We start from the raw sequence: 20,134 nt of genomic DNA on the forward strand, positions 1-20,134 counted from the left end.
AGGAGGGAGGAGGAGGAGGGAGGGAGGAGGGAGGGAGGAGGGAGGGAAAGAAGAAGAGAGGGGGAGAGAGAAAAATAGAAAGAGGGAGGGGGGAGAAAGAGAAATCAGGAAATAGGAAGCAAAGGATTTACTATAGAAAATAAAAGAAAGTGTTATGCACAAAGTTTATACTGATATACCATGTAAAAGAAAACTGTGTGCATCACCAAGAGGATACCAAAATAAAAGACCACACAAAAGCCAGCTGTCTGGCCCATCACTGTGCCCTAGATATGGGTGAGAGGTAGATGGAGATGAAAAACTGTCCACTACAACATGGTAGATAAGACTTATTCTGAGAACAGCACAAAATAAAGCAAGATACATAAACAGAAGCTGCAACAAAGCTGCTCCAAATAAAAGACGAGCTAAAAATGCTATTTAAGAGTTCAATCACTGGTGTCTGGCCTGAGAGATAGAATAGGGGTTAAGAAGTTTCTTTGTAGACAACCCAGCCCAACTGGATCCCTAGCACCATGTATGGCCCTGAACACCATTGAACACAGACCCAAGATCAACCCCTCTTGCATCACACTTATAAAATATTATCAATAACCTAAAACAACATTTTAGTAAGACCCAAAGCAAGATTCAAATAGGAATTAAAGTAGGAATCATATAACTCTTTCAATAGTTATTGTCTTCACATGGAAACTTAGGGGTAAGGACGGAAGGAAAAAAGCCAGAAACCTTATTCTACCTAGGCTATACTATCTACAAAATCATAAATGCAGCTACTGTAAGAGAACTTCATCCATAGACAGGATGGATTTAGATATGAAGCCATTGGTGACTGTTAAATTCTGCATAGGAGGACAAAGTCTGGTATGGAGCACCACACAGACTCACAAAATTCTGCTTCCCTCTCTCTGTTTCTCTCCACCTTTGAAGGACACAACTCAAATAATTGAAAAAATTAGAAATAAACGTTCCCTTGGACCCCAGGACATTTGATTTCTGTCATTTCTTCTTGCTGAACAGTGGAAGATTAAAACCATTTGTAATCTCTAAGACTATAATCCTATTTTCCCCTTAGCCACACCAAGAGTAATCTCTGAGCACAGAGCCAGAAGCTCTGATTACAGCTGGATGCGTCCCCCCCAAAATAATAAAATAATAACCAAAAATGAACATAAGATCTGAATAAACACTTCTCCAGGGAAGCATAGAATGCCAATGGCAATTAAAAAAAGAAAAATATCAGCTCTTATTATTAGGAAAAGGCAGATCAAAATGAATCATTATGTGAGAATAAATATGTGCTTTATTTGGATGTGGAAAAATAAGGCCTTGTTCACTATGAGTGTAATAGTAACATGTGGAAAACAATGTGAAGTTTTCTTCATAATTTTTAAACAGAGAATCTGAGAATAGTATGGCAGTTGGGGCACTTGACTTGGATGTGGCAAACCTGGATTCAATCACCAGCATCCCATATGTCCCTCAAGCCCCTCCAAGAGTGATCCCTGAGTGTAGAGCCAGGAGGAAGCCATGAACACCACTGAAGTGGCTCAAAAAACAAACAAACAACAATAACAACAAAAGCAAAAGTTTCATGTTACCCCATTTCTGGCTTTTAAACCAAGAAACACAAAAATTCTAATTTGAAGATATATACATCTCATATTGCATATATCTCATATTGCATATATCTCATATTGCATATATACATTTCATATTGAAGATATATACATCTCATATTGCATAAGATATATACATCTCATATTGCTTCAGCATTATATTTATTTATTTATTTGCATTTTGGGTCACACCCAGGGATGCACAGGGGTCACTCTTGGCTTTGCACTCAGGAATTACACCCGGAGGTGCTGGGGGACCATATGGGATGCTGGGAATTGAACCCAGGTCGGCCGCATACAAGGCAAACGTCCTACCCGCTGTGCTATTGCTCCAGTCCTAGAAGCATTATATTTAGTACGTAAGAGCAAGAAACAACCCAAGTGCTGGTCAACATATGAGCAGATGCGGCATATATGAACAGAGAATACTACTTAGCTATTCAAAAAATAGAAGATTGATCCTACTATTGGCAGTCAACATGGTTGGACCTATAGGTCTATGATAGCTTACTGAATTAACATACTAAAAAAGATAAACAACATATGATTTCCCACAAATGGCTGGAGTGATAGCACAGCGGCAGGGTGTTTGCCTTGCACACAGCCAACATGGCCGACCCGAGTTCGATTCCTCTGTCCCTCTCGCAGAGCCTGGCAAGCTACTGAGAGTATCTCGCCCGCACTGCAGAGCGTGGCAAGCTCCCCATGACATATTCGATATGCCAAACACAGTAACAACAAAGTCTCACAATGGAGACGTTACTGGGCCCCCTCAAGCAAATCGATGAACAATGGGAGGACCGTGACCGTGACCGTGGCACATAAATAAAACAAATGGAAAACATAGAACAAAAATGGACTTCTTGAGCTCAAAAACAAAAAAGAAAATTATATAGTATAATTAAAGATATAGTATAAAGAGATATAGTATAATTTATGCTATATGACATTTTGGAAAAGGAAAGCTATGGACATGGTAAAAAATATCAGTGATTACTAGTTTCGATGAGGGAGGTATGAAAGTGGAGCATAATATTTTCAGGGCAGTGAAACTATACTTTAAAACAACGTAATGGTAGATTAATGCCAGATACATTTGCTCAAGCCCCTAAAATGTACAATAGGTAAGTTAGGTAAAGGCCCTCCCGTTGATCGTCAATTTGCTCGAGCGGGCCCAGTAACGTCTCCATTGGAGACTTTGTTGTTACTGTGTTTGGCATATGGAATACTCTCGGTAGCTTGCCGGGCTCTCCGAGAGGGGCAGAGGAATTGAACTCGGGTCGGCCATGTTGGCCGCTTGTAAGGCGAAAGTCCTACTGCTGTGCTAGAGTGAATTTTATTATAAACTATGAACTTTGAGTAATAATAGTACTATTCAATTATAATAAATGCACTACTCTGTAAAGAATATTGATAGAGGGCAGACCGGAAGGGGTAGGGAATATAAGAGAACTCTCCGTAATTTTCGTCTGCTGTGAAAATGGAATACTCCTAAAAAGCAATGTTTCTTTTCTTAAAAAGAAAGAACAAAAGAAAGCTTTTTTATGTCTTTAAATATTTGCTTCAACTCTTTTTTAGGGGGCAGGGGGTGAACATTCAGCAATGCTCAGAGGTTACTCCTGGCTCTGTGCTCAGGAATAACTCCTGGCAGGCTCAGGGAACTATATGGGTGACAAGGATCAAATCCGTACCAGCTGGGTGGGAGGCAAGTGCTCTACCCACTTCATTATCTCTCCATCTCCTGCTTCAACTCTCACGATGGTTCATCATTTGGCTTGTGTTTATTTAGAAGTATAAATTCTTCCTGATGTATAGAATCTTTGATCATTAAGCAATGAATATCTCTATCACCTATAATCTTTTAAGACCTGAATTTTGTTGCATAATATAAAATATGACTACCCCAGCCTTTATTAGAATACTGTTAGCTTTTAAGTCGTTTTCCAGCATTTGACCTTGAACCTGTGTTTACTGTAACTGTTTAGGTATGTCGTTTAGTTTGTTTGTTTGATTTTGGGTCATGTTCCACAGTGCTCAGGGTTTTCTCCTGATTCTATGCTCAGAGATCATTACTGGTGGGCTTGGGAGATCATATGGCATGCTGGGTATTGACCCAGGGTTAGCCATGTGTAAGGATAATGCCCTACCTGCTGCTGTACTACCATTCTGACCCCTCAGGTGTGTGTCTTACAAGTTTCAGGAAGTTGGGTTCAGTTTTCTGATCCATATTGTCATTCTGTGCCTCTTGATTTGTGAGTTAAGGTCATTGATATTCACTGAGACAATTAAGGTGAAAGAATACATTACTATTGCTTTGAAGAAATTGCATTTGTGAAGTTTGTCTTGTGTTTCAAAGAAGCTCTTTTAATGCTTATTACAACACTGGTTTCAAGTCTATGAACTTCCTTGGCTGTTGCTTGTCTATGATACTTTTCTAAACCTCACTAGAAGGTTATGGTGTACTCTTGGTGAGGTGCTCATTACACTGAGTCTTTTATTTTTGATATTTTATAATATCCCATCATTCTCCTCTGGACTATAGAGTCTCATTTGGTAGATCTAATAAGAATCTTGTGGGAGTTCCTTCATATGTAAGTTTCTTCCTTGATCTCACTACCTTCTGTATTCTATCCCTGTCTTTGTTTTTTTTTTTTCATCATTTTGATCATGATTTGTCTTGGGTTTTTCTGTTCATGTTTATTTTGACTATGAACATCAAGCTTCTTAAACTTGATTGCTTAGTTATGATTTTTTAGCTCCCTCTTCTTCCTTGGGAATTCCTATTTTTCTTCTTGAACTTGTCCTCTAATTATTTGGTATAATGTTCATTTTTCTCCAACCGTTTTCCATATTCTGTTGTTTTCTGGTGATTCCCTGCATTATATCATTAAGGTTATTTATTAAATTCTCATCAATCATAACTCAAATTCAGAGGGCTTTCATTGAATTTTTAATTTTGCTGATCAGGGTCCTTGATGCTATCATTTCTGGTTGCAGTTTTCTCATTTTCTCTTTCATACATTCTTGTGCTTTAATGATTGCCTGTGCCATTATTTCTTTGAGATTATTTAAAAATCTCCATGTTGGCTGTGTGCAAGGCAAACACCCTACCGCTGTGCTATCGCTCTAGCCCCTGGAGTGATAGCACAGTGGTAAGGCGTTTGCCTTGCACGCAGCCAGCCTGGCCGAGCCAAGTTCGATTCCTCCGCCCCTCTCGGAGATCCTGGCAAGCTACCGAGAGTATTTAACATGCCAAACACAGTAACAAGAAGTCTCACAATGGAGATGTTACTGGGCCCACTTGAGCTAATCGATGAACAATGGGAGGACAGTGACAGGACAGTGTAAAAATCTCCATTGTAATATTTCTAAAATCTTGGTCTGAGAGGCGATATAGCTGTTGAAGCTGGTAGAGTCTGCTAGACTATTCTCTTTAGTTATTGAGCTTACCTGTTCCCCACTAAGACTGCTATGATGAGGGGTACAGTAGTCAGAACAGTATGGTACTGGAATTAAGGCAGACTCTTAGACCAATGAAAAAGAACTCAGAGTCAGAGATATACCCTTAAGAAATGGTCAGCAAATCTTCAAAAGAACAAGGAGGGTGAGGTGAAACAGAACTCAAAAAGTCTCTTCAATAAATGGTTGGAAAAAATGTTAAAAATGAATTCAGTTCCCTATTTTACACTCTGCACAGAAGTCAATTCAAAATGGATTAAGGACCTTGATATAATATCTCAATCTATCAAATATTTCAAAACATAGGCAGAACTCTTCATGACTTACAATCTAATCTAGCAGCATCTTCAGTGAATCAATACCATTAGCCAAGAAAAAATAAACATATAGGACTACATAAGTTTAAGAAACTTACACAGTACAAAGGCAATGATAACTAGAATTAAATGATACCCCATAGATTGGCAAAAAATATTTGCCTACCATTCACTCATTGGTTAATATCCAAGACATATAAAGCACATGCAAAACTTAACAACAAAATCTTTTAAAACCAAAATAGAAAGAAGAGATGAACAGACATTTCCTCAAACAGGAAGATTCTACACATAAAAAAAATAATAATCAGTACTGGTGTGGATGTGAGGAGAAAGGAACCCTAATCCATAGCTAATGCAAATACTGACTTATCTAGCCTCTTTGAAAATCAATATGGACACTTCTTAAGAAAACTGAAAATAAGAATAGTTCTTATAGGGGCTGGAGTGATAGCACAGCAGATAGGACTTTTGCCTGGCACACAGCCAACCCGGGTTCGATTCCAGCATCCCATATGGTCTGCTGAGCACCGCCAGGTGTAATTCCTGAGTGCAGAGCCAGGAGTAATCCTTGTGTATTGCCGGCTGTGAACCAAAAAAAAGCAAAATAAATAAATAAATAAAATGAGGATTTAAAAAAAATAGTGCTTATAATAGATTAAAACCACATTTCAGCATCTACTCCAAAGGCAACAAAATATTATTTCAAAAAGACATTTTTGTCCTTATGTTGACTGTGGCACTAACACAGTAACTAAATTCTGAAAACAGGTAAGATAAAGAAACATATATATGTGTGTTTTATATATATATATAATTTCCCATTGTATACATATATGTGTGCATTCATATGTATATCACTGTATGTATATATATATATGCACATACATATAAACATGTGTAGTATATATATGCATACTAGTTGAGTATAAAAAAAAGTGAAGGCATGCAATTTGCTGTTGTGTGGTGAATCTCAGAAGGAGTTGTCAGGCAGAAGGAGAGGGTTAGTTACAGAATGCTCTCTCATATATGGGATATAAAGAAACATAGAAAGGGACAACAAATGGCCAAAGGCAACAGAACTAAAGAGCTTCTCCACAAAATTTACCTAAGTTGGGGGTGGGGGAATGGGGGGATGGTATCCCTAGGACTTTGGTGGTGAGGAGTGGGCACTCTGGTGGTAAGTGTGGTATTGGAATAATGTATATTTGAAACTAGTATTAAAAGTATTTTTATATAGTACCCTAATATAAACAGTAAAAAAACAAAAAGAAATAAAGTCATGGGCCTTCCTTAAGAAACACAATTACAGATTGAAGAGGCTGGGATTAAGAGATTATATCAGCAGGACTACAGGTTTTTTTGTGACATTAGTTTGGCCAACCTTTGACACTACAAAAAATCCATAAGGACAAAACAAAAGAGAGCCCCAATTTTACTGGTACTTTCATATGGAAAGCAGCTCGCTGAAATTAGGTAGCATTTACTGTTGGACAACAAAGGTCTCTGAAAATCTCTGTCTGGTTAATCAGTCATGCCACTGACCTGTGCGATGGCAAAATCTGAGCTGTTGGTCGCCTGCATGCCCTCATTCCCACTGATTCCCACACCCACATGGGCTGTCTTAATCATGCCAACATCATTGGCACCATCTCCAATGGCAAGAGTGATAGCCCTTACATGTTTCTTAATCAAGGTCACTATTTCAGCCTTCTGCAGGGGAGAAAACCTGAAAGCAAAGACAAAGAGGATCATTTTTGTGTTTTGATTTAGTCCATTTTACTTCATGCTAAAATAAATCAATAATAAAATATACCTAACCACATTTCAATGGCAGTTGCTACTAAGTTTCCCTATTGTTAATTAAACTGCTCATTCACATGTAATTTTCACATATAATGTTTTAACTCATCCACATAAAAAAATTAGAGAGTTTTGATGGTGGAAAACGTGCACTGGTGAAGGGACGGATGTTTGATGACTGTATGATTGAAGCTCAAACATGAAAACTTTGTTACTGTACCTCATGGTGAATCAATTAAAAAAAATTAGAGAAAGACATAAATAAATTGACACAGTATCTTCTCAACATCCCCAAAGAGATGAACCATCAGTTGTCCAGTTTCCATAAAAATAAACTCTTTTGTTTTCCACTTTCCCCATCATTTATGGTTTTCCAACATTGGTTTATTATAGGACTCATCTACATGAGAGGAAGAAGTAAAGGTATACTATTTTCTGAAACAAACTATAAGGAGTCACTAACCCAGAATATGAACTATAGAGTTGCTCTTGAAAATCAAACCGTGCTCAAACAAACTTGAAAAAATACAAAAACAACTTTTCTATCATTTCCCTTTAGTCCTAACTGATTAAAGTTGAAGTCACAAAAATCCTAAAGACTAAACTAAAAAGGTAACAGGCAAGAGTAGAATGAAGAATTGATGCTTATTATTAAAAAAAAGGGGGGGGGTGGAGCAATAGTACAGCGGGTAGGGCGTTTGCCTTGCACGTGGCCGAGCCGGGTTCGATTCCCAGCATCCCATATGGTCCCCCAAGCACTGCCAGGAGTAATTCCTGAGTGCAGAGCCAGGAATAACCTCTGAGCATCACCAGTTGTGACCCAAAAAGCAAAAAAATAAAAAATAAAAATAAATAAACAATGAATGAGTGTAATCACAGTACTTTTAAAGGAAATGTTTGGAGTATTCAATGAACCTCAATGATGGATGAAAATATTCATAATTTCATTTATAATTTCAGGTCTCAAAGTATTTTAATAATTGGTTTATGTGATACTCTTACTGAGGATGAAGAAACAACTGTTCTGCATATTTTCATTATTTTCTCAATATCAATCATCGTGGCTGGAGTTCAGGGCTTTTTAAATTATTCTTCTTCACTCATGACCAGAGAAATTAACTCATTTGCCTGAGAAATGTTTAGGCAACCCAGCTATAAAAATTAGATATACTAATCAAACATTAACTGATAGTAACTCATAATTTTTTAAAAAATTTTTAACATATTGGACCAAAGCAACAGTACAGCAGATAGAAGACTTGCTTGCAGACAGCCAACCCAGCTTCCATCTGGCACCACATACAGTTCCCTGAGCCCACCAGGAGTGATCTCTGAGCACAGAACCTGGAGTAAACCCTGAGTACTGTTGGGTGTGGACAAAAAAAAAAAACCTCAAAAATTTAAGTCATCTGACCCGTTATGGAATCAAGACCCACAGTTTAAGAAGCTATGATACAGATGATCTGTGTTTTTAAACCAATGTTTAATCTGCATAATACTTTTAATTTAGTATTAAATTAACCTGGCCCTGAGTATGTCCCCTGCATCACATGCTGGCCTTCTTCTGGCTGCACTAGTTGTAAATCCAGTCACCTTGAGCACAGAGTCTGGAGTAAGCTCTGAGCAACTTTGGGTGTGTCCCCAAAGCAAAAAACAATAAAGAAGGTAAGCAAGAATAATGGACTAGGGGCTGGTAAGGCGTTTGCCTTGCACGCATTCAAACTGGGTGCGATCCCCAGCATCCCATATGGTCCCCCCCAGCACTGCCAGTAGTAATCCCTGAATGCAGAGCCAGGAGTAACCCCTGTGCATCGCCAGGTGTGACCCTATGACTGTCACTGTCTTCTGTTATTCATCGATTTGCTCGAGCGGGTCCAGTAACATCTCCATTGTGAGACTTGTTGTTACTGTTTATAGGCATATCAAATACACCATGGGAAGCTTGCCAGGCTCTGCTGTGCGGGCGAGATACTCTTGGTAGCTTGCCAGGCTCTCCGAGAGGGGTGGAAAAAAAGAACCTGGGTTGTCCAGGTCTGCCGCGTGCAAGGCAAACACCCTACCTACTGTGCTATTGCTTCAGGTCCAAAAAGAAAAAAGAGAAGAATGGTGCAAACATAGTAATTTGTATTCCTGTGGGGAATAGTAGAATTTTTCTTCAGATTTGTCTCTAACTCTAAGCTGTGAAGCTAATTTGTACTGATGACCTCTTTTATCAATAAACAACTTCTCACTAAAAATTACAAACTGTGGACAGATGCAGTAGCTGAGTTGGCCCAGGTATTCCTGGTATCCAAGCCCACAACTGTAGAGCCTCTCCACTCTACCAAAAGGCCCAGCACGTCACCAATAGTCATCTCCCACAGGCATATAAACGGCCTGATTGAGAAGCTATGCTTCTAAACCACCCCAGCTCCACTTCTTATGTGGCTACACAACATCTCCAAATCTCACACTACTACAGGCCAGTAGGAGCGCAGAAAATCAGATGGGGAAAGTTATGTAGAAGCCTACTAAGTTCAGTGAGAAAAAATAATAACACAGCAGGGCTGGAGCGATAGCACAGCAGGTAGGGCATTTGCCTTGCACGCGGTTCACCCGGATTCAATTCCCAGCATCCCATATGATTTCCCGAGCACCATCAGGAGTAATTCCCGAGTGCAGAGCCAGGAGTAACCCCTGTGCATTTTCCAGCTGTGAAGCAAAAAAGCAAATAATAATAATAATAATAACAACACAGCTCAACTAGCAACTAACAGTGATTCTAGTAACACCTTCATGAGATATATGTTCTAACAAGTGATATAAATTATTTTGTGCCTGCTAAAAGGGAAGGCTTGAAGATGGGATGAGAGAGCAGCTAGGGAGGTTGGTGAAGGGAAGGTGGGTTAGATTTTGAAATATTAAATATCTGAACAATTATGTTATGGACAACTTTTTAAATAATGAAACTTAAATAAAGTTTCAAAAATCTTTTTAAAAAATTACAAACTGCTTTCTAATAATTCTTAATCTTAAATGATTAGAATTAAATTTAGATCCTTCATTTCAACTGAAGTGTTCCTTATCCCATTAAGTTACTTTGTTCCTGCAAATCTTTACATTGCCAAGTCTGTATTTTCTCTACATAAAAGTATTATGTAAAAAGAGAGAAGACTAGTGGATGTAGTCTTACCTACAGCACAACACTGTTCTACATGACATAGCCAACTTGAGGAAGTTTTTCATAACTTTTAGATGAAGGGCATGCTTCAACGTTGCACCATCAATGATGAGGACCAGATCATTTTCTTTACCCAAATATTTCCCAAGATCTTCACAGTTTTGGTTAATTTCTTTTTGTGTTGCCTAAAACAGAGAGAGAGAGAGAGAGAGAGAGAGAGAGAGAGAGAGAGAGAGAGAATCACTTTGTCTTTTTCACTTTATTATAATTTTTTTGGTTAGATGGCAACACCTGAGGGTTCTCAGTGCTTACTCTTGGCTCATTTCTCAGGGATCACTCCTGACAGTGCTTGGGGGACTGTCTGGTGCTGGGGATCAAACCTTAAGTCCTGTGCTGGCTCTCCACCTCTCTTCCTTTCCTCATTTTAAATAGAAATGAGAGACATTCTGAGTCAAATTGGTAGATGAAGGAAGATGAGTTTCTCATTGTTCTCTTCACAAGTCATAGAGAAATAAAAATCTAAAGGGGGTGTGGGGAGTTAGTACAGTGGATAAAGCATTTGTCTTGTGTCTTAAGTTCGATCCTCAACACCCATATGGTCTCCCAAGATGGCCAGCAGTGATGCCTGAACACAGTACCAGAAGTAAGCCCTGGGTACAGAGCCTGGAGTAAGCCCTGAGCACAGAGCCAGGAGTAAGTCCTGAGCACTTCTGGATGTAACCCAAAGCAAAAACAAACAAAAAAAGAATGTAAACAAAAATAATGGAATAAACTCTTACAAAGGATCTGATTTCTAAAAAAAGAAAAATGTGTAAACACAGGGATTTGGTGCTCATGCCCAGTAGTACTTAGGGGCCACCAGAACTATATCTAATGGTGCTCAAGGTGACTGGAACTACAACAAGGGGTGCCAGGGGAGGCCAGCATGTGATGCAAGGGTCATACTCAGGGCCAGAGCCTTGCATACTCCGGGCATGTACTCTATCACTTGAATTATCAACCCAACCTTCAGAAAAAATTTAAGCATGTCAAGCATTAAGACTTTTAAGAAAGTAATTTCTATCTCGATTTCTCTCAAAAGGTTTTCATGGCTCCCTAAAATGCAATAAATGTGTCTCCTGAGAGAAAACATTAATTTGATAATCCACAAATTGCTAAGGCCTAAAATTCTAATAATAATTCAAAAATTTTACATTTGTAACCATGAAATGACTAACGTATGCAATGTAATATGTGTACCTTATTAAACACTTCCACTTTTACTTTATCTGCACAGCTGACTAAACTAAATATCTCATCGATACTCTCAAATGACTTATAATTGACATGCTCCCTCAAACATTATCTGACAAAACTGAACTTCTTGAATTAAATATTTCTCCATATTTTATTTGCTTACTAAATCCAAAATCTGATGCTCTTCTAATTAAATACACCATTTTCAGTTTTACAATTGCTAGGAACATTCAAATACCCAAGCAACAGCTGTCAGGAAGTTTTTTAGTTTTTTTTTTTTTTATGTAGGAGTACTGCTATTTATTCCGCCACTGATTAGCTGATTGAATTGGGCATGACTTCACCTTACTTTTTTTTCATTTTCTATAATTTTTCCAAAGCTTTCGGGTCTAACTCTCGGTCGTAAAATGAAACACCCGTACCTTCACCAGTCCCAACAACCCCAGTAAATCCCCATCCCACACCCTCCCCCTACCTGTGGGGCAGATGATTTCCACATTACTCTCTCTCTACTTTGATCACATTCAATATCTTGACACCAGACCCACCATTATTATTTGAGATTTTACCCCAACACTCAGATCTGCTGAAAAGGCAACAGTAGACAATTTGTGTTTTATTGCTGGTTATGAATAACATATGATGTCGCGTGGCTGCAGTGGTGGCCGCGCAATTTTGAAATTCTGAAATTTTAACACTTAAATCTGGAGGGATTTCTGCCTAAAACCTGCTGGGTTCCGAGATTTTCTCGTGAGTCTCTTGGATCATGGCCATTAAGCAACTTGATCAGGAGCCAGGGAGGCCGTTTGTGGGCGATGACTTGGAGTCTCGTTGGGACAGGGAGGAAAGGACTGGCTCCACCCCCATCCCATGAGGCCCAACATGTCTCGTTACTGCGGGCCCAAACCTGACTGTCCAATGGCCTCTGGAGGATGGTGACCTCTGAGCCACCAAAGGGGGAGCAGGTAGAGGGACAGCACCCTTTTTCCCCCTTGGGTGGCCCGGTGACAGAAACCTACTTCGGGGTCCGGACGCATTTCTGCCAAAAGCCACTGGGTTTCGAGATTTGTTTCTGAGTCTCTAGAATCATGACTGTTAAGCAACTTGATCAGGAGCCAGAGAGACCGTTTGTGGGCAATGACTTGGGGTCTCGTTGGGTCGGGGAGGAAAGGACCGGCTCCACCCCCATACCATGAGGCCCTGCGTGTCTCGTCACTACAGATCCACACCTGACTGTCCAGTGGCCTCTGGAGGATGGCGGACACTGGGCCACCAGGGGGAATAGGCCAAGGCACGAAACCTATTCCCACCTGGATTGGCCCAGCACCGGTAACCTACTGCAGGGACCAGACACATTTCTGTCAAAAGCCATTGGGTTTCGAGATTTGTTTGAGTCTCTGGGATCATGGCCATTAAGCAGTTCAATCAGGAACCAGAGAGGCCATGCCTCCAATTATATAGCTGAGCCGGAGGTGGTTTATTGGTGTGTCTCCCACATACCTAACTTTTGGTCGTTTACTTTCTTGGTAAACTTTGCCCCAAGTTTTGGGGGTCTGGCCAAAGGCACGGCAGCAATTTTGGGGTATCTGGAAGTCTGAAGGCGCCATCAGGCTGCTGATGCACTCGCCTCACAGGTACAGATTGACCTGCTGGCAGCACCATACCCCCACGGTTCACCCATAGTTTTTTTTTTTAGATGATATGATTTACAATACTGTTAGTGCTATGTGTTAGGCAGTACAATATTATTACACCACACCCACCAAAGTGCCAACATGACCCTACCACCCTCACTAGGTCCCTCTCTTTCCCCTGTTTCATCTATATGCCCCCTTTCCCATACCAGTTCCATTGTCAGAGTAAAAGGGTTGAATCTCACCGGAAATTGTCTTTCTTTCTTCCTTCCTTCCTTTCTTTCTTTCTTCCTTCCTTCCTTCCTTCCTTCCTTCCTTCCTTCCTTTCTTCCTTCCTTCCTTCCTTCCTTCCTTCCTTCCTTCCTTCCTTCCTTCCTGTCTTTCTTTCTTTCTTTCTTTCCTTCCTTTCCTCCCTCCCCTCCCTCCCTCCCTCCTTCCCTCCTTCCTTCCTTCCTTCCTTCCTTCCTTCCTTCCTTTCTTTCTTTCTTTCTTTCTTTCAAATCACTCATCCCTCCACCAGAGTAATTTTCCAGCACCAGTGTCCCCAGTTTCCCTCCCAACCCTTCAAGACACCCCCACCCCAGCCTGCCTCTTTCTTCTCTCTCTCTTTCTCTCTCTCATTATAGGCATTATGGTTTGCGATACAGATGCTTAAAGCTTATCATGTATATTCTTTTCTTTCTAAACTTTTTTATTGAATCACTGTGAGATAGACCCTTACAAAGCTGTTCATTATTGGATTTCAGTCATACAGTATTCCAACACCCATCCCTCTACCAGTGTACATTTCCCAGCACCAGTGTCCCCAGGTTCCCTCCCATCACTCCGACCCCCACCCCTGCCTGCCTCTGTGACAGGCACTTTTCTTCTCTCTCATGTATATCCCTTTATTTACTTTCAACATTGAGTTCTTGTCCAGAGTGATTATTGCCAAATCATTGTCATAATGAACCCTCCTCCATTTTATCTATCCTCATAATGCTCATAAATACATAGAGAAAAAATTTTCACTTTTCAAAAATGAAAAAGAATTTTTAAAGAAAAATCATATGATGGAGAAACCCAAGTGGCAGAGAACGTTAAAAAGTGTCAGAGAGATACAGCCGAAGAGAAGAGCCACATGGAGGGCGGGATCCACAGCTCCCGAAGGAAAAGAAAAAACAGGTTCCAAAAAGAGCCAAGATCATCGGGAAGTCCCAGATGGGGTAGGTACTGCATCCCGCCTCCCCCAAATGGAACCCCGGTGACCAGAAGCCTCTACAAGCACAGCTCGAGTATGCGGGAACTAGGACTTTTCCTCAAATCTGCCGGGACTACAGCTCCCAGGTAACCTCTGATTCCAGAAGTCATGCCCACAGCCTGCCCCCCAGCGCCATCTTTACAGCATACAGCCGAAGAGAAGGGCCACATGGAGGGCGGGATGATCCACAGCTCCCGGAGGAAAAAAAAAAACAGGTTCCAAAAAGAGCTGAGATCATCGGGAAGTCCCAGATGGGGTAGGTACCGCATCCTGCCTCCCCCAGATGGAACCCCAGTGACCAGAAGCCTCTACAAGCACAGCTCGAGTATGCAGGAACTAGGACTTTTCCTCAAAACCGCGTGGCCCCTTATGCGGCCGCGCGACATCTCTCTATATACAAAGTGATCAATGGGAAGTAAACCACCCAACGTTTCTCCCTGAAAATCAGAGTTAAGTTTGGAGCACGGTCACAGCCCCAGAAACACAAGGACTTAATGCAGAACCCAGCAGCTTGGAGCAGAAAAGTGAACGGACTATACGTTAATCCAGGCCATCATGTCTGCCCGGAGGGGAAAGGGTGTTGCCCCATTTGCCCTCTCTTCTCTGGAAAGAAGGATGGCGGCCGCATGGGAGCCTTGTGGACAGCAGGTATGAGCCGGGGGTGTGGGGGCAACTAAAACCTCATGGGAAGGGAGGTGTTTCGGTCCGCCCTTCACGCCCTACCGAGGCCACCAGTTGCCCCCCACGAGCGGCTCTCCAGCACGGCCACGACTCCAGAGCACAGAAACCAATTTCTTAACTATCTGACTTTCAGTAGAAATACTTCCAGGGTCAATAAGTAAAATAGCAGAAATCCAAAACCAACATTTAATTCTTGAACCCAGCTGTAGAAAGCAAATCACTTCACAATGCTTTTTCAGCATGTCTGATTTGGGGGAGGGCGGGTAAACTCTAAATAATAGTGGTGAATCTTTTATTGAAACAATGAATCTAATCAAAGCAGATAGAGTGTTAACTAGAATTCATCTGCCTCACAGGGACGGGGAGGGGTGGGGGGTGGGGTTTTATTGGGGTTCTTCATGGTAAAAAATAAGTATTGGTAAAGGGAAATGTGTTTGATATTTGCATGACTGAGACCTAAACCTGAAAGCTTTGTAACCTTTCCCACAGTGATTCAATAAATAAATAAAATTAAAAAAAAGTGTCAGAGAAAATTTGTTTATAAATGAATGGGCATGGAATGTATCACGCTGAGTGAAATGAGTTAGAAGGAGAGGGACAGCTATAGAATGACTGTACTCATTTATGGAATATTTTAAAAATATATATCCAAAGACAAGAAAAGCAGGAGTCAAGAGGATTGGTCAATGACTGGAAGTTTGCCACAAGTGTGTGTAGGGGGGTGGAGGAAGGGGGGAAGTGGGGGTGCAAAAGGTAGTTACCAGTATGATAATAATAGTTATAAATAATCATTCTGGAAAAGAACTGAGTGTTAAAAGTAGTTAAAGAGATTGACACAATAACCTTTCAGTATTTGTATCTCAAACCCTAATACCCAAAACAAGAGAGAGAGAGAGAGAGAGAGAGAGAGAGAGAGAGAGAAGAGAGAGGCAGGTGGGGAGTTGTGGGGATAGGGTGGAAGGGAAACTGAGGGTATCGGTGGTGGGAAATGAACACTGGTGAAGGAATGGTGTTGGAGCATTATATGATTGGAACCAAATCATGAACTGTGTATCTCACTGTGATTCAATTAAAACATTAAAAACATGTCAGAGAATAAGTAAATGAAACCACTGAAAAGTATTTAAAAGTTAATCTAAGAAAACTACACAGTAAAAAATACTTCGGTTGTATGGTGCCGCCAACAGGTCAACCTGCACCTACAGCGTGAGTGCATCAGCAGCCTGATGGTGCCTTCAGGCTTCCTAATATCCCCAAATTGCCACAGTGCCTCTTGCCAGATCCCAGCAACTTGGGACTAAGTTTCCTGAGATATTAAGTGGCCAAAAGTTAGGTATGTGGGAGTCATGCCCACAAACCACTTCTGGCTCTGCCATACAAGTTCATTAAAATATTTAACATCTGCCTTATGGGCAGGTTGGGGTGGTGGTGGGAAGGTGCAATGTGATGGGACTGCTGTTAAAATATTGAATGTAAACAAGTATTGTGAACAACTTTATGAAAAAATTAAAAAGAAAAAATAAGAGAAGAAAGAATTTTCAGGTGCTACCACTCCTACTGAGAGCAGGGATGGAATCTAAATAATTCTAAGACAAACTGATGTCATAGTCATCATGCCTGTGTAACCTCAGAGAGCCAGCATGCACGTGCCATCCCACACATCTAAGCAACAACCTCCATGGCAAAGGGGATTATTAATATGAGTTTTTTAATGCGTGTTGTAATAAGCAATAAAACTAAACAATCTTGTGCCTACCTAGGGGGCAGGCTTAGAGATAGGTGGCAAACTGAGGACAATGGTGGAGGGAAGGTCACACTGATGGTGATTTTGGTGTTGGAACATTGAATGCCTGAAACAGCTGTATTATGAACAACTTTGTAAATCAGGATGCTTAAATAAAGTAAAGAATATTAAAAAATAATTAATAGAAAAATAATGGGCAAGGATGTTCAGTAATTTGCTCCTAAATCTCTATCATTCTTGTAATGTAAATGCAACCTCCCAAATTTTGATAAGAACAAATACATCAAAAGTATTTTTTTTTGCTTTCAGTTTTCAGATCAAGGAACTGAGTCTTGGATTTGGAATGATTCCAGGACGGTATTAAGTTCTAGCCTTAAACAGGGGTTTGAAAAAATTGTAAGTGATGTGGAACAGAAAATCAGCAAAATTTCCTGATTTTGGGGGTAAATGTTGGAAGAAATCTAGACTTTCCAACAGACTTGAGTAGGAATTCGACAGTCAAGAAGATTAAAAGGAATTGGATAACCATCAAATAGTAAGTGGTTTACTGTAATACTAAATATAAAATATAACTTTTTAAAAACCACTTACCTCAAGTGTATTTGTATTCAATTCTATACGAGGCATATGAGTTGTAATCAATTTGCAAGCAAATGCTACAAAGGAAGAAGTAAAAATATCAAATATTTGAAGACTCAAATCCTTTCAGGAGCTCATTTGAAAATACATTTATTTGTATCATATTTCACGGGCTGGAGTGATAGCACAGAGAGTAGGGTGTTAGCCTTGCATGCAGCCAACATGGCTGACCTGAGTTCGATTCCTCTGCCCCTCTTGGAGAGCCTGGCAAGCTATCGAGAGTATGTCGCCCGCACGGCAAAGTCTGGCAAGCTACCCGTGATGTATTCGATATGCCAAACACAGTAACAACAAAGTCTCACGATGGAGACGTTACTGGGCCCACTCGAGAAAAATCGATGAACAACGGGAGGACAGTAACAGTAACAGTGATTATATTTCATGGCAGAGTTGTTGCCACCACAAAATAATCATTCCCTAAAGGGATATAGATGACAACCTTTCAGCATCTGTATTGCAAACCAGAATGCCTAAAACGAGAGGAGAGAGAGAGAGAGAGAGAGAGAGAGAGAGAGAGAGAGAGAGAGAGAGAGAGAGAAGAGAGGAGCCTGATGTTGAGGCAGGCTGGGGTGAGGAGTGGCTTGAAGGGATTTGGAAGGAAACTGGGAACATTGGTGCTGGGAAATTACACTGGTGGAGGGATGGGTGTTGGAACATTGTATGACTGAAACACAATCATGAACAATTTTGTAATGCTCTATCTCATGGTGATTCAACATAAAAAATCTCACATGATTCAATACTAAATAAATAAAATTTAAAAATCATACCCTGTGTTATAAGTAACTGCAGCACAAATTTTTTGTTTTGTTTTGTTTGGGGGGGCCACATCCAGCAGTGCTCAGGGGTTACTCCTGACTCTGCACTCAGGAATCATTCCTGGAAGACTCAGGGAACCATATAGGATGCCGGGGATCAAACCAGGTTAGCAGAAAGCAAGGTAAGCACCTTACTCACTGTACTATCGATTTGGCCCCTCGGCACAATTTTTTAAAAGCTGCACATAATAGTCAGCTTATTTACCAAAAAAATGTGCAATAACATCAATGATTATGCAGTGAAATTTAGTGCTCTTTTTTCTTTTATTGTACTGTCCATTTCATTATTATCATTTCAAATTAGGAAGTGCAAGATCCTGAATGATAGTACAGTAGGTAGGGCATTTGCCATGAACACGGTACACATAGTTCAATCACTGGTATCCTATAAGGTCCCCTGAGCCTAACAGGTGTGATCCCTGAGTGCAGAACGAGGAGTAACCCACGAACATCACTGGGTGTGGCTCAAAAACAAATTAGGAAGTGCATCACAAAAACTGAACAAAAGGCTGAAGGGAGCAAATAAATATAAATATTTACTTTAATTTTAAAGGTAAAGGCCCTCCCGTTGATCATCGATTTGCTCGAGCGGGCCCAGTAACGTCTCCATTGGAGACTTTGTTGTTACTGTGTCTGGCATATCGAATACTCTCGGTAGCTTGCCTGGCTCTCCGAGAGGGGTGGAGGAATCGAACTCGGGTCGGCCATGTTGGCCGCGTGTAAGGCAAACGCCCTTTAGTGGGAAACAAATATTGTTTTGAAGGTATATACAATAAGAGATTTCATCTAAGCTCTTAAACGTCAATGGGTTTTAATTTACATCTTTCTGTGATGAGCTTATGTTCATTCCTTATAATAATTCAAGGCCTTTGATGAAGATTATTTTCGTTGCTCACTAAATTAATGGCACTATATTTAGCATGCTTATAAGATGAGATATTTCAAAAGATATCAGTTTAAACAATTCTATCAATCAATGTTATTATACAATAAACCTTACAGGGTTTCAACTTGAAAATTTTCTGATTCTCATTTCAAAATTAAACAGAAGAGACGTATAAGGGAGGACACAAATGTGATGAAATATTTCTCCTCAACTGCCTCATATTTATGAAATTCTCTAAATCTTTAATTTTTTAAATTTAGCTTTATATTTTTCTTTTTTTTTATATTGAACCTTTTTAATGTACTTTTCAGTCCAATGCAAAACCATTAGAGAAATCTTTTGGAGAAACAACATAAAAGCAAAGAAAACCCCACCATGTAGTATATTTTGCTTCCAGGAAACCATCCACAATTTCACTTTTAGAAAGTATGAAAATGTGTCTTTAGGGTATTTTTGTCAAAAATAATTTATCCATTTTCACATGTTGAAATAAATCTTTCTCTACTTTAAAGGCAAGTTTATACTTATGAGACAGCAAATGTTCAATGTAATTCCTAACACAGTATTCCATTGGAAAAATCCAAATTCAGAGTTTATCTTTTGCCTTACAGAAAATTGACACAAGTGCATTCTGGCTGAAGATGCCTTCCAACAAGTGACAGCCATAGCTGCAAGATTGTTTTTCCCTCATGATGACTAATATTGTCTAGTTCAGATGCCAAACACTTCTAGTGGAGAAACGTCCTAGCTATATTCAAGTGCCAGGAGGTCACTCCTGATGATACTTGGCTAACAAAATCTGATAGTTCAGTGCTTGGACCAGTATGATGCTGGTGGGGTCCAACAGAGCAGATTGTCTTCTCGGCCATATCTGGAATTGTTTGGGGGGTCTCCAAAT

The 20,134-nt window shown here is 40.2% G+C and overlaps 1 protein-coding gene across 1 annotated transcript in view; it reads right to left on the reverse strand.

The window, feature by feature from the left end:
* LOC130018322 (phospholipid-transporting ATPase IB-like) overlaps positions 1-20,134 on the reverse strand; it is a 187,596-nt gene that overhangs the window by 37,660 nt on the left and 129,802 nt on the right. Inside the window, exons 23-25 of the mRNA XM_056109025.1 lie at positions 17,485-17,549; positions 10,371-10,543; positions 6,941-7,124 (exon numbers count right to left, since the gene is read on the reverse strand). Coding sequence (XP_055965000.1) covers positions 6,941-7,124; positions 10,371-10,543; positions 17,485-17,549 — 422 coding nt within the window. The remainder of the gene's footprint in view (positions 1-6,940; positions 7,125-10,370; positions 10,544-17,484; positions 17,550-20,134) is intronic.

This window comes from Sorex fumeus, unplaced genomic scaffold (genome assembly GCF_029834395.1).
Source record: "Sorex fumeus unplaced genomic scaffold, SorFum_2.1 ptg000008l, whole genome shotgun sequence".
Taxonomy (NCBI): domain Eukaryota; kingdom Metazoa; phylum Chordata; class Mammalia; order Eulipotyphla; family Soricidae; genus Sorex; species Sorex fumeus.